The 15,481-nt window shown below is 38.5% G+C and overlaps 1 protein-coding gene across 1 annotated transcript in view; it reads left to right on the top strand.

The window, feature by feature from the left end:
- The window catches only part of LMX1B (LIM homeobox transcription factor 1 beta), a 122,485-nt gene extending 107,302 nt beyond the window's left edge, over positions 1 to 15,183 (top strand). Inside the window, exons 3-8 of the mRNA XM_075834214.1 lie at positions 5,866 to 6,098; positions 8,706 to 8,884; positions 9,155 to 9,232; positions 9,592 to 9,658; positions 11,567 to 11,728; positions 14,381 to 15,183. Coding sequence (XP_075690329.1) covers positions 5,866 to 6,098; positions 8,706 to 8,884; positions 9,155 to 9,232; positions 9,592 to 9,658; positions 11,567 to 11,728; positions 14,381 to 14,538 — 877 coding nt within the window. The 3' untranslated portion in view covers positions 14,539 to 15,183. The remainder of the gene's footprint in view (positions 1 to 5,865; positions 6,099 to 8,705; positions 8,885 to 9,154; positions 9,233 to 9,591; positions 9,659 to 11,566; positions 11,729 to 14,380) is intronic.
- The last annotated feature ends 298 nt before the right edge of the window (positions 15,184 to 15,481 follow it).

Raw genomic sequence — 15,481 nt, 5'->3', positions numbered from 1 at the left:
GGCTTTATCTGCATCTGTGTTTGGGATAAGGATCAGAAGCACCTGTATACACACAGCGAACATCAGATCCCTGGGATTACAGCACCTTATTTAGGGATGTGTGCGCTCTATTATATGCCGGTCTGAGGATCTTGTGTTCAATATGTAACCTTATTTGTACAGCATTTTATCTCCTCTTACCTCCCGGCTTTACCATTCACAATTAAGTATATATAAGGATATACCAACTGATCAGTGCTCCATTTACTAACAGCGCCAACTTTCTTTATTTTATGTATGTCCTTTAGGTTTCTTTACTCACAAGGAGATTCAATTCTTGGTGGTTTCAAGTACAGTCACTCAGTTACAGTAACTTGAACTGTTGGTCTCGGTTGGTCCTGATGCTGCCCCTCTACAGGTCTCTATGGGTCCTCTTACACGGCCCGACTTGGGTCATGTAAATGAGCGGCGATCACCGGGAGATGTGCTCCCGACAACAATATTTTCAGCTACATAAACGATACGATCAGTTGATGAACGAGCGTTTGCTCGTTCATCGGCTGATCGTTACCCTGTTTACACGGGGCAATGATTGGGAATCGGGATCATATGAACGCTCGTTTACCCGATAATTGGCCCGTTGAAAAGGGTCCTAAATTTTTCACATCACCTTCTATCTCAGTCACAGCTCCTCTCACTGTGTACAAACCGCAGGGAGGCCTCTTTCTCAATATGTTGCTTTCCTCACGGCGCACTCAGCAGCCATGGCACTATCCGTCCTCTTAGACTCTTTGGCACTCTCGCCTTTCTTGGCATCAATATACAGACAGTCTCTCCACTTTTCTTAACAGCAATGCTGGTCTGTCCCTCTTGACTGCTTCCCACTCTTTCCTTTGCTTTGGCTCGACAGCGATACACTGTCTTTTCTTAACAAACAATCGTTACCATGCAGTCCTGCGCCCAACTGAACACCTTATAAGCTAGAAACACCTTCCAAGATAGACCACTAAACCACTTAACGATGGGGCGTAAATACAATCACTACGCCACCATGGGGCTCTCATTATAGAGTAAAAAAAATAATGTCCATTGACTTATATGCTGTAAAATCTGCTCCATAATAAAAAATTTGCCAGTCGGCGAGAAGTCTAGTTGGATTTTCCCTTCATGACTCAGGTTGTGTTTATAATCAGATGGTAGCATTGGGGATCTCATTGGTAATACATGATCCTGGAAGGGAGATGACATCACCAGTTCAGGCGATAATAGTGGATCTACATGGAAACGGAATAATGTGTTGGACTGGTGGTGGGCACAGGTGGTGGAGATCTTCAAAAGGTAGAAAAACATAATTTTTATGTATTGTTACCGATTGGTAACCACTAATTCATATTAGCATTAGCGTTATATAGTGGAACAATGGCAATAATGGACAACCCTACCATTTATTTCTCAGGGTCTCAATATGGCCCTGTGTCTCACAAGGTATTGGACACTCATAAGAACACTGGTTATCATATACCTGAACTAGTATAGCTTAATACATATCTATTCAATTTGTACAATACTGAAGCAGACCCTCAAAGTCTTTGTGCAGCCCACAGGACCCATCATGTAGCTTTAGCTGCCATGACGAAAAGCTAGGACAGTGCTGGCCTTAAGTGGTGTGTGACCTATACGACCCCCGCTAATGGGGGTGTCTGAGGGTGATCTCTTGAGCCTTGTGACCATCACTTGATATTAATTGTATGGCACCATGGGCGTTATCATAGCTGTAGCAGGCATGCTAGCTGCTATGGGGCCCATAGATTGAGGGGGCCCACTCAGGTGCAAGAACATTGTTCTAATTTGTGGTTAACAACAAGTTAGTGGCTTTCTGCTACCTAGCACTACTATGTGGATTCTCCGATATATGGCCGATATATGGCGCTATTATCCATGCCTTTAATTATTGCCACTAATGATACAGTTTCCGTTTTCTGAAACTAGCTTTTGGGGGCCCAACTTATTTTTCTTTGGGGACGTATAAGTTACCCCCATGGCACTATTATTAAATTATGCATGGAGCTGTTATTTGGTCACTTAATGATTATATTATTTGAGCACTATATGTTGGTATTTACTTAGACATTGTGTGGCACTGTACAGTATATTATTTTTCAGTGTTTTGTGGTGGCGCCACTGTATATTATTGTTATTAAGGCAACTGTATGGAGTGTTATTTTTCCAAAACTAGGCATTGTTTGCTAAGGGTAATTGTACATGGTATGATAAAACTCCATATGTGATAGAAGGCACTGCACAGGTCACCATCCATTGCAAGACTAGCCCTGGCTACGGATCTATAATATATTCTCTCATTGGTCGTGCCAATTAATATTTATTAATAAATATTAAATATGTATTATTAAATATGAGTAATTAAAATTAATTTGCATGGCAACCTATGTTACATAAAGCTATATATAAAAAAAAAAAAACTAAAATATACAAGCTTCAAGCCATGTAAAAAAAAAGTCTGATACAAATCCTGTTTCGATGAGACGAATCACAACTGTTCACAGATAGAAGAATATTCTTCCATTTTTGTGGAAGTTCTAATTGTTAACCTGATCCGTAATTGCAGTTAAAGCTTTTTACTTTTCCAGCAGCTGTTTCATGCCTATTCTGAGAATATTACACATGAAGTCTTTAGGGTGTCGTTGTGTACCGATATGAAGCGGAGCAGGGGGCAGGAGAGAGCTGTTAGGAACAACAGCACGCAAGACTTTTGGAAATGAAAAATCGTTTTAATTCAAAAGCTTGGAGCAATAACGAGAGGGGTCCTCGTAAATTTCTCAGCCTTGTGATAGATATCGGTCATAAAGGAGAATCCACAGGAAGTATTTTATTAGTCAGGGAGGAGGGACGGATATCACTTGTTCTCTTTACGGCTTTGAATGTGCTTATCAGATAGAACATATTTTTAACTCATTCTACCCTTAAAAGGGTTAATTCCTGGCTTACTGACTATTGATAACCCTACACAAATGGTGGATATATACAATTTCCCGCTTACACCATCTATAATAAAGTAAGGAGTAGACAAGACTATTGAAGACAATAATTATGGCTACAGGAAGAATCCTAGCATGTATTTTTTTTAGAGTAGATATTGTAAAATGGAATACGGTCAATATGTGGAGTTTTAAGGCTTCTTCACGCCAACATTTATGATGTAAAACCTCTCCAACAAATCACACACAATGGCTTAGACTTAGAAATTAATTCGTACAGAAGGTTTTTATAGTAAATCACTCCTAACCCAAACCAAAAGGGGTTTCAATGATTTTTGAGTAATGCTCTCGTTAGAAGTACTGTATGAAATCCCAATTGTATGGGATTGTTCTTATTGTGGAATAGTTGCCCACCGCAAAGATAAGCAGATGTGGTGAAATGTCTCACCATCACCTTTCGTTGGTAGCATAGTAGAGAGAGGTCCTTCGATTCTTCGAGATGTTGAAAACCACTTTGTGTGATATTGGATGCCTCTGAAATGTAGACGTTCTCGATAGCCCACATATACAGCTTTGATTACCCTAAAAATGGGATTATTATTTCATCATGGAGGAACTGTTGAACTTTGATTTATCTACTGGAAAATAATCAAACATGTTGAGGCTCCTCATCAATAGGATACTCTACGAACTTCTAAATTTACCTTGACATCTTTATTTTGCCTTTCTGATAAGTTAATAGCTATGGAGCAGGGGTCTATCGGGGGAATGTGCATTGGGTGCCAGTGGGGGACCAACAGGCCACTTTGCCTTGGCCAGGATATGTAGATACCGAGCTAGGGCAGCAAACTGAACCTTTACCCTGGGTGAAAAAAAGCCTAGCTCTGACTCGTGGTTCATGTGTCTTGTAGTCTTGTCCAAATACTTCATCTCAATATTCACATACAGGCAAGATGCGGTTTACGTTGCATATCTGGTACTACGTCTCCTCCTGCTCTGAAAACTTCCTTTTGAGTTAAGGCCTATAGTTAAAGCTTCTTGAAGCACGCTTAATGCCTGCACCATCATCCCATTCTCTGGCCTTTTAATAAATGCTGTAGTAAAACAATTAAACATGTTTGTGGATACACAGAAGGAAATTAAGGGCAGGAGAGAAACGGCGGAGTGGCAGAAGGAGAGATATTGAAAGAGTAAACATGGAAATGAAATTGCTAAGGAAAAGAGAAGGACCAAATTTAACGCTAGATGTGAGCTGCCTAGATAAAGAATTAGTCGTTCATTAAACAGATGGTCGAGAGCGTCCCAGCATCCTCCAAGTGTATACTTATCATGAATCATCAACTTCACCTGGACAATAATATGTAAATAATAGCACACCTACATCATATGTCTATAGAGCTGAGATGAATGTGTATATATATCATATATAATAGCCATGTGATGTAGGTGAGATGTTATTTATATATTGTCCAGGTGATGATTATAGATAGATTCATACTGTATATATAGTAGATAGATGGATATGAATTAGATAGACAGATCGATAGATAATAGATGAATAAATATAAGATAGAAATCTAGACATATAAAGTATATTAGTAGATGTGAAGGAAGTAAAATAAGGAGTGTAAATTACTTCTAAACACTGACTGTCTAGATCCATTGGTGAGTAATACTGCTCTGTTCTAGATCCATTGGTGAGTAATACTGCTCTGTGGTTAGAAAACGTGTTGTAGTAGATCTGTAGAGAGAAAGCTAGGGCATAAGGAAATCCAAGGAAAGTAGTTGCTTTAGAAGTAGTCCCTAATGAAGCAATGGGGCCTATAGCAAAGAAGTCCTCAACGCAGGTCCTTGTACATCTCCATTTCCATTAGATGTGTGAACTTGCTCAAGGGTGGGGTTATACTGCTCTTCTCTCCTATGAGGAATAGGAACTGGGTGGAACGCTGGGCTCTTCTGACAACTATGTCTGTTGGAATCCACCTTAACCTGGACCTTATTTTTGCCATTGGGCCTCCTCTCTTGTAGCACCCCATCCATGATACATAAATAAATCTCAGCATCTTTGATTCTTGTGACAACCCATTTGGATTTGGATCATACTTTTTGAAATATACATGCCAATGACTGGTAGTAACAGGCTACAAGCTAAGTAGTGACCCATCATTTAAAAATTTCAGGGGCTGCACTTTAAATACAGCTCTTGAGATAATATATATAAAATATTTATAGTATTGGGAAAGAAGAAGCACGTGGAGTTTTGTCATCCACAGAAACAAATTTGAACATGATAAATAGTTGTTCTTATTGTGGAGACAACTCGTGTTCTATGAAATATTGTGAGTAATAAGTTTACAGAGCGACAATTTGCTGCAAATGGAGCAGTATTTCTGCAAAGAATTAACATTATACTCTACATTTCCTGACTGTTTAGCAATATAAGCATTTTTAAAAGAAAATATTTCACTTTGTACGCATTCTTTTTTGACTAGGTATAAGCAGTAGGCAAAATGAGTGGGGGTTCGACCTTGGGACACCTGCCAATCAGCACAACCCCTCCTTATGAGTGCCGCATCTCCTTCATTGCTTACACAGACACAGTGGCTTGTTCATACAGGTGGCTATGCCTGGTACTGCAGCTCAGTGCCTGTAGAAATAAAGAAGGGGACATGGTGCTCCTACCCGTGCTGATTGGTGGGGGTCCTGGAGGGGAGACCCCCACCAATTAAACTTCGATGGCCCATCTTGAGTCCCAGAAAATCCATTTAAAGCCAGATGACAGCTAATATGGCTGCCTACAGGACACCTTAGTTTTATTATATTTAACTGTTTATGCTGTGATCTCTCTCTTGACCCTCTTGATTCATTATTATATATGTATCTCTTTCAGGCTCTTTGCAGCAAAATGTAGCGGCTGCATGGAGAAGATTGCCCCAACAGAATTTGTCATGCGTGCCCTGGAATGTGTGTATCATCTGAGCTGCTTCTGCTGCTGTGTATGTGAACGACAGCTAAGAAAGGGAGATGAGTTTGTACTGAAGGAGGGACAGCTTTTATGTAAAAGTGACTATGAAAAGGAAAAGGACCTTCTAAGTTCTGGGAGTCCAGATGACTCAGATTCTGGTGAGTAATGGACCGCGATTGTGAAACCCAATTACTGTGCAACATTTAGGATATATAATTTTGGAACCTAAAGGGGTGCTCCAGAAAAATAGAAAATACGGGTTAAACTAAAAGGAAAACGAAGTGGTCCTTAACTCTTATATGATGAGGTCACGGGGCACGAGGGCTAAAGGGTACTGGAAAGCTTTTTTATTTGTATACCTCCATAGACGTGGCATATGGCCTCTCTCTGAAGACCTGAGCAATCGAAGAAAGACTGGTAGGGGTTTCTTGCCTGTTAACCCTCATTTAAAGGGTTGTAGCTATTAGTCAGCATATTCATAGCAACTTGACTGAGGGCACACTATTGACAACAGAGAAGTTTTAAAAGTAGCTTGGCAGAAGTCAATCCATGTCATTCCCCAGCTCATTATTAAGCAGATTTTTTTTCTCATTTAGTTGGTAAACCGCAAGGGGGCATCTTAACTTTTTGAATACATAAAAAAAAAAAATTTTACTCCAGGCGGACAGACATAAGAGGACCTCCATGAAAGGACAGCATATATGCCCCTTTCTCTCAAATAGCTTAGCGTAGAGGACCCCTTTAAAATCTGTACTACATTCCTCCTGTAGATGAGAGCTGTGAGATTTATTCGCTCAGATACTCTAATCTAATAGACAATATGCTTTTAAGTTTTATGAACTCAGTGGGTCCTCCTTCTCTACTGGGTCACTGTGAAACAATATATGTTGGAGATATGGTATGTCCACCCCTGCATTTACTACACACTAGTATTTATAATACATTAGGTTGCCTATTTTCTAAAATCATCTATATCTGTAGGACCCTAGGAATATATATAGGTTGCCTTATAGATAATATAAACCTGTCATCAATACCATTTAAGGTAAAAGATAAATCTCACAATAATACTTATCTTGGAAACTAAGCTCCAAATTGCCCCTTATAGCGTTGCCTAGTTTAGAAATCCCTTTTTGTTAGAGGGTCCCCGACACTAAGCTGATCACAGGTTGTCCCAATGCAGAGACTCTCAGCGATCAGCTGTGATCTGCTGGAGAATTTCGGCAGCAAGTGTTCAATTCCCCTACAGCGCCACCATATGGGAAACAATAAATTACGTGGTTCTTATTGAAATCCATGGGGTACTCTATTTAATTCTCAAATGTACTTGGTCCTCCAGAAAGAGAGAGATTCTCTTTGTAGCCACTCAGGCTAATAGATTAGGGTCCTGAATGGAGGAACCCCCTCTATTAATTCATAATTCCCTAATGGGGTATTTAAAAAGGTGTTTTCTAAACCAGCCAACCCCTTTAATCTGCTAGAAGTTCAGAAAGTCCCTCTAGAATGTATAAGAATATGTGACATTGTGTGATATGTGGAACTGTGTATGATCTAATGAATCAAAGCTTCCGCTGCTTTCTACATATTCCTTTGCACGCTGTTAAACCGGTTATTTTTATAGCAAGCAAATTCTCCATGGACTGAAGTTAATTGTTATAGGCAATCTAGAAAAAAATCAGACAAGTCCATGAGCCAGTGAATTATTTGAGCCCTATATAACGGGAGACCGAGTTGAGAATATTAGTGCCCCAAAAAGACTGACCACTAAAAACACAAAAAATGTATGTTATTAATATCTTGTAACTATGACCCTGTTATTATCAGCCTGTGTATTTGTGTATACCCTCTCTTGTTTTATAGTATATAGGATATATTTGGTGCTTTTACACTTTATTGTGTTGGTTACTTTACAGCACAACGTTATGCCCCTTTGTATAGTATATGTGCCTGAATGATATATCACTGTATCCTCTCACTCACAGCGTGACATTATATATCTCTGCAGGTTCTTAAAACCCGAGCATTTTATAGCTTTGCACATTACAATATTGCTGCTCAAGTCATTATATCACTGCATGTTATTACGTTGCTGTTCAGGGTATTTTATGGCTTTGCCACATTTTTACACAGATGTCTGGTGGTCCAGAATGTGAGATTCTATCTATGTGATATATATGGCTGTGTAAAGGGAGGCCAGTGGTTCTCTACGGATTTATCCGCAGAAATGACTCAAAATAAAAAAAAATAAAAAAAAGATTCAAAATATGCAAGAAGTTTGAAAGCCTTTTTGTCTACTCTTTTTTTTCTTGCCATTGCTTTTTCTTCTTCTCCTTTTTATCCTCATTCTTTTTCTCCTCCATCATCTTCTTCTCTTTTAACTTCTCCTTCTTCTTTTCCTTCCCTGACTTCTTCTTCTTCTTCCCCTCCTCCTTCTTCATCATCTTCTCATCTTACTACTTCGCTAACTTCTTCTTCATCTCCATCTACTCCTCCTTCTTATACTAATTCTTCATCTTCTCCTTTTTCTCCTTCTTCTTCTTCTACCTCCTAGTCTTCTTTTTCTTCTTCTTCTCCTCCTTCCATCTCCTTCTCCACTCTCTCTTTTGCTCTATTTTTTTGTTGACCCAACTTCCTGTAAGTTCATACTATTTTGTACCTGCTGATTCTACAAAATTTAAGGCATGGTCTCTTGTGTAATTGTTGTGAGTAATATGTGAAATACCCATATGTAAACCTTTGATGTCGTCTTTTAAACTATATTATAGTGAAAAGTGATGATGAAGATGGTGACGTAAAGCCAGGAAAATGTCATGGAAGTCAGGGGAAGGGCAGCGATGATAGTAAAGACCCAAGGAGGCCGAAACGGCCACGGACAATTCTCACAACACAACAGAGAAGGGCATTTAAAGCATCATTCGAGGTTTCTTCGAAGCCTTGCCGAAAGGTATGGACCTTATTTTCTTGTTGTGTCCATTGAAGGTTGTTTTACTTGGTAAAGTTGTGTCCTGGTTGCTTCAATAGTTTGGCCAGCAGAAACTCTAAGTACAATTATAAACATAAATTATGAACAATTCCCATATTTGCTATTATACAGTATTATTGACTGGAGCTCAGTGATAATACATAATATATATAACCTTATGTACGTACATGTGTATCTGTTAATATAGGATGAAAACTGATCATCCCCAAACATTTGTTGTAAATTCTGCAGGTCAGGGAAACGTTAGCAGCTGAAACGGGACTTAGTGTCAGAGTGGTCCAGGTGTGGTTTCAGAACCAAAGAGCAAAGGTATGTCAAACAAATATATATATATATATATATATATATATATATATATATATATATATATATATATATATATATATATATATATATATATATATATATATATATATATATATATATATATAATATATACACACAGATGTGTCCTCCCTTAACTTTTCCCTTGGCTCGACATATCGTGAGATGAGTGGTGCGAGATGCCATAGGCTCCCATGTTAAATATCCTGAGAAATTGGAGTCCTTAATGAAATTCAAGCAAAGGTAAGGGTGGACACATCTGTATTTATCATTGCTGTGATAATATTCTTCTATCGTAAAACTAATATTTACAACCAATTGTCTGTTGCCGTTCTATTAAACAGATGAAGAAATTAGCACGGAGACACCAACAACAGCAAGAGCAACAAAACTCTCAGAGACTCGGTCAAGGTAACTAATATACCTGTTCATAGTATTCTTCTCTCTGACACGCTTTCATAGTAACACACCTGTATATAGGTTATTCATATCCTAACTTTGGGATAACAACTAGTGAATGTTCTACCAAATCTCCTACATTCTTAAGTCATATCGCTGTTGTATCGATTTTGAACTGTTATTGAGATAAAAAAAATAGAGGCATCCATATATTGAGCATCAATAAGAATACATTTGGTCAATTAAAGTCATCATAAGGGCTTATATCACTTATGATGTTACTAGTTTTTGATAAATGTTAGTAAATAAATGTGCGCTCTAAAAATGATAATTTTAGTGAATATTTTTGCTACTTTTGCTTATTATCACCCTTGCCCTTAACTCTTATTTATCCTTATAATACATGAAGGCTAACATTGACTTATAACTGTATTAGCACATCATCTAGTTAATTATTGTTGCCTAAAAACAATTATATTGTAGTCACAGCCCCAGACTAAATATTATCATACCCCATTAGGGACCGTAAAGGGTCCTCCTTAACCCCATTCTTACCCTGGCATATAATTAACCCTGGATATAGTGTTTATTAGCCAATGTATGCCTCTACATTCGAGAATATGATCCAGGATGAGTTGGCTTAATACATTGTGGTTGGGTTAATTTAAGCTTCTGAATAATGTAAGCTAGAAAAATAGTGGCAATACAAGTTTCTTCACTAATCTTAGTAGATATTTCTATAAGCATAGACCTTAGTCTTATGTTCATATTAGTGTTGTGGCTTCTGTTCTTAAGTAAGCCAAATGAATCCCACTGAATCCTGATGGATCTCTTTGACTTATAATAGGGTCCAATAGGTTTCCCTCGATGTCAAGAATAGCGTTAAGGACTGTGCTGTTTTTGTTGTCAAAAATACCTGAACCCCTGACAAGAGGAGGGAAACAGTGACTAAAAAAAATACAAAATATTTCATGCGAATCTTTAGCTTTGAAAATAAAGATTACCATTAAAAATATATATAAATGTAAAAGTAAAATCTTAAACCTCATCAAATACCATATATCATATACTGCCAAAAACCTTAGCCATAACTAAAATTATAGTAAAAGCCTCAGAAATCTGTCCAATATGTAAAGCTGTCTAAAAATAACATCAATATAATTTGAGCCCTATGCAAAATGAAAAATGTTTCCTAAAGTTTATCCAACATAACCTTAAACCTAATCCTACTCCTTTGTAAAGACTTAATTCTCGCCTAAATCCATTTAAATCTTTGAACCAAGTGTTCACTGTGTATCTTGAACTGTACAATGACATCTATCCAAAGTGCTAAACTTGAATTGAGGGCACGTCTATCGGCAATGTTAACTCACACCGCCATGATAACCAGGAACATTCTAACTTATCTTGCCTTGAAGCTGTGTGTCTGAAAATGTGTTTCAAACTGTGACCCTAATATACATCATAACCCTCCTAATCTGTTATCACAGTATGTTTTGCTAGTATTTGAATTTTTATTTTTAGCCCATTAGTGGTTTTTATTTCCATCCTGTCAAAGAGAAATTAAAGAGGTTGTCTGAGATTGGAATATAGGATCTGCTTTTATTTCTTCCCCAGAAAAAGCGTGAAACATGTATATTGGCTATGTATGGTATTGCAGCTCGTCCCCATTTATTTGAATGGGACTCAGCTGCAATAACAGATACAGACCACAAACAGGAGTGGTACGGCTTCGGGGAGAAAAAAAAAATCAGACCTTTTATCGAATCTTACACCATCCCCTTTATCTGGGTATTTATGTCTATGTAGCAACTAGTAATTGATAGAATGGAATTTGACAAGAGTGAGCAGAAAAATTATAGAGAGATGACAAACTTTACAGGACTGAGTGACTTAATGTGGCTCCTTGTCACCCGTCAGAGGTCATGTCCAGCCGCATGGAAGGGATGATGACCTCATACGCCCCACTGGCCCCCCCACAGCAACAGATCGTCACGATGGATCAGAACAGCTACAGCACAGACCCCTTCCAGCAAGGACTCACCCCTCCTCAAATGCCAGGTGACCACATGAATCCTTATGGTAAGCTGCGTGCACCCTGTATAATGACACTGAGTATCACCAAGTATAGACTGTAAATGATAACCCCTGCATAGTGCAGTTGGAAGAAGAGAGATTCAGTAACTATGCCTGTGTATATAATTATTTAAATGGAAATATCAAATTTAAGCTGGTCATATTATTATTAATAGAAGGCTTAGTTTACAAAAAATATTTTGTATTTTTGTGTCCCCTTCTTTTTGAAAAAACAAAAACTAAAAAACACAACACAATGTTTGGTTGGGGAGTTGGGAAGTGGGAGTTGGGATGCTAGTAAGGCTTCGTTCACATCTGCATCAGGGCCCCGTTCTAGCGTCCCGTCGGAGCTTTCCGTCAGAACGGAACCCTGACTAAAACAAACGGAAACCAAAAGTTGCGGTTTGCATCACCATTGATTTCAATGGTGACGGATCCGGTGTAAATGGTTTTCGTTTGTCTCAGTTGTGCAAAGGTTCCGCCGTTTTGACGGAATCAATACCGTAGTCGATGGAACTCTTGAACAACTGAGACAAACGGAAACCATTTGCACTGAATCCATCACCATTGAAATCAACCTATGGTTTCCCTTGGTTTCAGTCAGGGTTCTGTTCATGGGTTCCCCTGACGGAAAGCTCAGACGGAACCATGACGCAGATGTGAGCAAAGCCGAAGAGTTTTTGAATACTAGTCTCACAATTTTAGATAAAATAATCAGTTATGTCAAGCTTAAGAGATAACACAAAGACTTTTTGGGCAAAAGCTGAAAATCCCACTTTTGTCTAGAGCGAGGTGCCCACCCCACCCTAAAGGTTTCACCTACATGGTCCTTTCCAATCAGAAAAGCCTTGGGCATCTTCTTGTACTCTTACAGATAATACACATGACCGTGTTTTTTTTTGTCTGTGTGCTATCCAAAGGTTTGAGTCTAGCACACGGACCCATTTATTTTTATGACCCCATGCACAGGACCGTGAGGTTCACGGATCAGTGTGGGGGCTGCAAGTCCCGCCGCAAAAACTCAGGACATGTCATTTTACTGTCCGTATTTGCAGATCATGTGACCTACTCAGGGGTTGGGACCAATTCCATTGTGAATACCGATGACACATGAATGCAATACAGTAGTTTTTTTGAGGACAAATGGACTGCAAATACATACAACGGATCTGTGGGTTTGCGGACTGCAAAATCAGGTTCCAGGAAAGTCATGACAAGCACTACGAAACCTATACAGTATAGGCAGTAACTCACAGTTTTTCCTGGACATTTGTGTGCAGTGAGTTTTTTTCACAATCAGCAAGAACCACGTGGGGGAGACTTGAGGGATGAGGTGGGCTCCTCCACTACAGATAAAACCAGGTGCAACAGACGGGGCATGAACCACACTCAGACACACAGTCAAGGCAATCTATGCTTAAATGAATGCTACAGTTTTTGTTAATATTTCAGATACATTTTCGTTGTCATCAATTAAGGAACCTTCATAACAGTCACTATGATGAGTGAAGGCTGAAGTTATGTTGTTCGCACATCTCGACCAGCCACAATAGTGGATGAATTTTCCATGAAATCCAACAGCCTTAGGGTTAATATAAGCAGGTTGCAATGACACTAATGGGCTATTGATGAAATCCAATAAACCTTCTCAACAGTGCATGTACTATGAGAAAATGGAAGGATTGGGTTCATCACACAAAGATAGGGGATAACAGTTCCCCCGAGACCGTCTTGTTCTCTATAGATTGTCTACTTGGGTCTTATATGACCAGTCTTAGTTATGCTTGCTAAGTAAGGTATACATTGACTAGTCAGTGTTATGTTTTGGAAGGTCCCACCGATTAGGAAAGTGGTGGACCCTGTTGTTCTACAAATTTTTTTATCAAAGCTGGTAGCAGTATTCCTCCACATGAATTTATAAATGAACACATACGACACATATATATATATATATATATATATATATTAGTCATTGAATTCATTTAAAGGGTTTTTCCATTGAAAAACATTTATCGCCTATAGATCGATCTGGGTCCTTTTGGTCCACTAGAACATTGGACCCCAGTCCACTGTACCCGCCCCCCAACCGGCATAACTGCAGTGAGCAGGAATTTGTATGGAGCAGCCATTGGCAATACTGCTACTCCATACAACTCCCATAAAGCCCCCATTTTTGCAATTTGTGGTGGTCCAGGCGGTGAGAATACTCCCCTGGAAAACAGATACCAATGTAAACAACCCCAAAAAAATATATTTTGATTTTTAGAGTTATGTCGTATCAATATTCTACATTTTTTTCCTCCGAAATGTCTATTATAGTACATTAAAGACATCGTAAGAGATTAGAACGAAGGGGGGAAGAGGTTTTTTTTTTTAAAAATTGAAACAGCGCCACTCTTGTCCATGGTCTGTATGTGGTAATGCAGTTCAGACTCATTATCTAGAATGCCACAATAATCGTTACAATGCCATGGAGAAGAGTGGCGCTAAAAAAAAAAAGTGCCCACTTCTTCCTAATCTGAGAATACTTTGGGCCATCTTCCATAAGTGTTCCTCATAGTACTTGTACTTCATCAAGTGTTTTGATGCTATGTCCAATTTGTAATTTTAATGGTGTTTTTACATTATATTAATAACGGTCATTTGTTTCTCTACCAGGTAATGACACCATATTTCACGATATTGACAGTGATACCTCATTAACAAGTCTCAGTGACTGCTTCCTGGCTTCCTCAGAAGTCAACTCCATGCAAGCCAGAGTGGGAAACCCCATTGATCGACTGTACTCCATGCAGAGTTCCTACTTTGCATCATGAGGGCTTACATCAGTTTGTTGCCTACAAAAACAATAAACAATATGGACCCTTAGAGACTATTTACAGCCATATCTGTGCAGTTCTCCTTCCCTCAAACTGAACAGTGAGCAAAAGATCAGAACATACAGAAGTTCACCAAGCGATTGGATCATCCCGGCCCCTGAGAAGTTTGGAAAAAGCATGAGCGTCAACCTCAATTTTTTTCCATTCACGAGCGAACGATTATTGTAAAAAAAAAATGGAAGAATACAGTATTTGTATAGAATTGTGTACAAATAGATTTTTCCCTCTAGAATATTGGAAAAGTGAAGCCACTGATAAAAGGTTTCCAATATCTTCTCTGAAACTGCATGAGTGTCACCGTGATGTGGAATTATCAAAATTGAACTGTGACAAGTTATTGTAAATGTGACGTTTTAAACTATTTTTATTTCTTTCTATATTTTGGTTTGATTTTCTCCATAGACAAGAAGGGTAGATTTTAGCCATTATATCATACGAGCAGACAATGATTTCCCAAAGTCATTGCTATCACAGGAAGGACTGCATGTTTTTCTGGAGAGAAATCCATTTTTTTTTAAATTAATGGTCTTATGTTCCTTTAAGGTGCTTTAAAGATTAAAAAAAAAAAAAGAAAGAAAAAAAACCAACTTAATTTAATAAAACTTACAACAGTAATGGATTCTATCATTTCATAATAGGAAAAACTTTTTCTTTTGGTAAAGTAAACTACTGATAGATTTCCCAGAATCCCTGTTAATGGAGCTCAGTGGTGCCTCAGTGGTGATTTATTTGGTTGTATTATCTAATCATTGCTATATAATGGTGATCAGCTCTTCATGTATTGACTCCCTGGTAAACTTGTAGTGGGCTTGTACTTAAAGGGGTTGTCTAGTCATAAGAAATTGATGCCCTATCCTCAGGATAGGCCATCAATATCTCA

The sequence above is a fragment of the Rhinoderma darwinii genome, chromosome 8, assembly GCF_050947455.1.
Source record: "Rhinoderma darwinii isolate aRhiDar2 chromosome 8, aRhiDar2.hap1, whole genome shotgun sequence".
Classification (NCBI taxonomy): Eukaryota; Metazoa; Chordata; class Amphibia; order Anura; family Rhinodermatidae; genus Rhinoderma; species Rhinoderma darwinii.
Note: the sequence above shows the minus strand (reverse complement) of the source record. Positions and strands in the feature narration are given on the sequence as shown.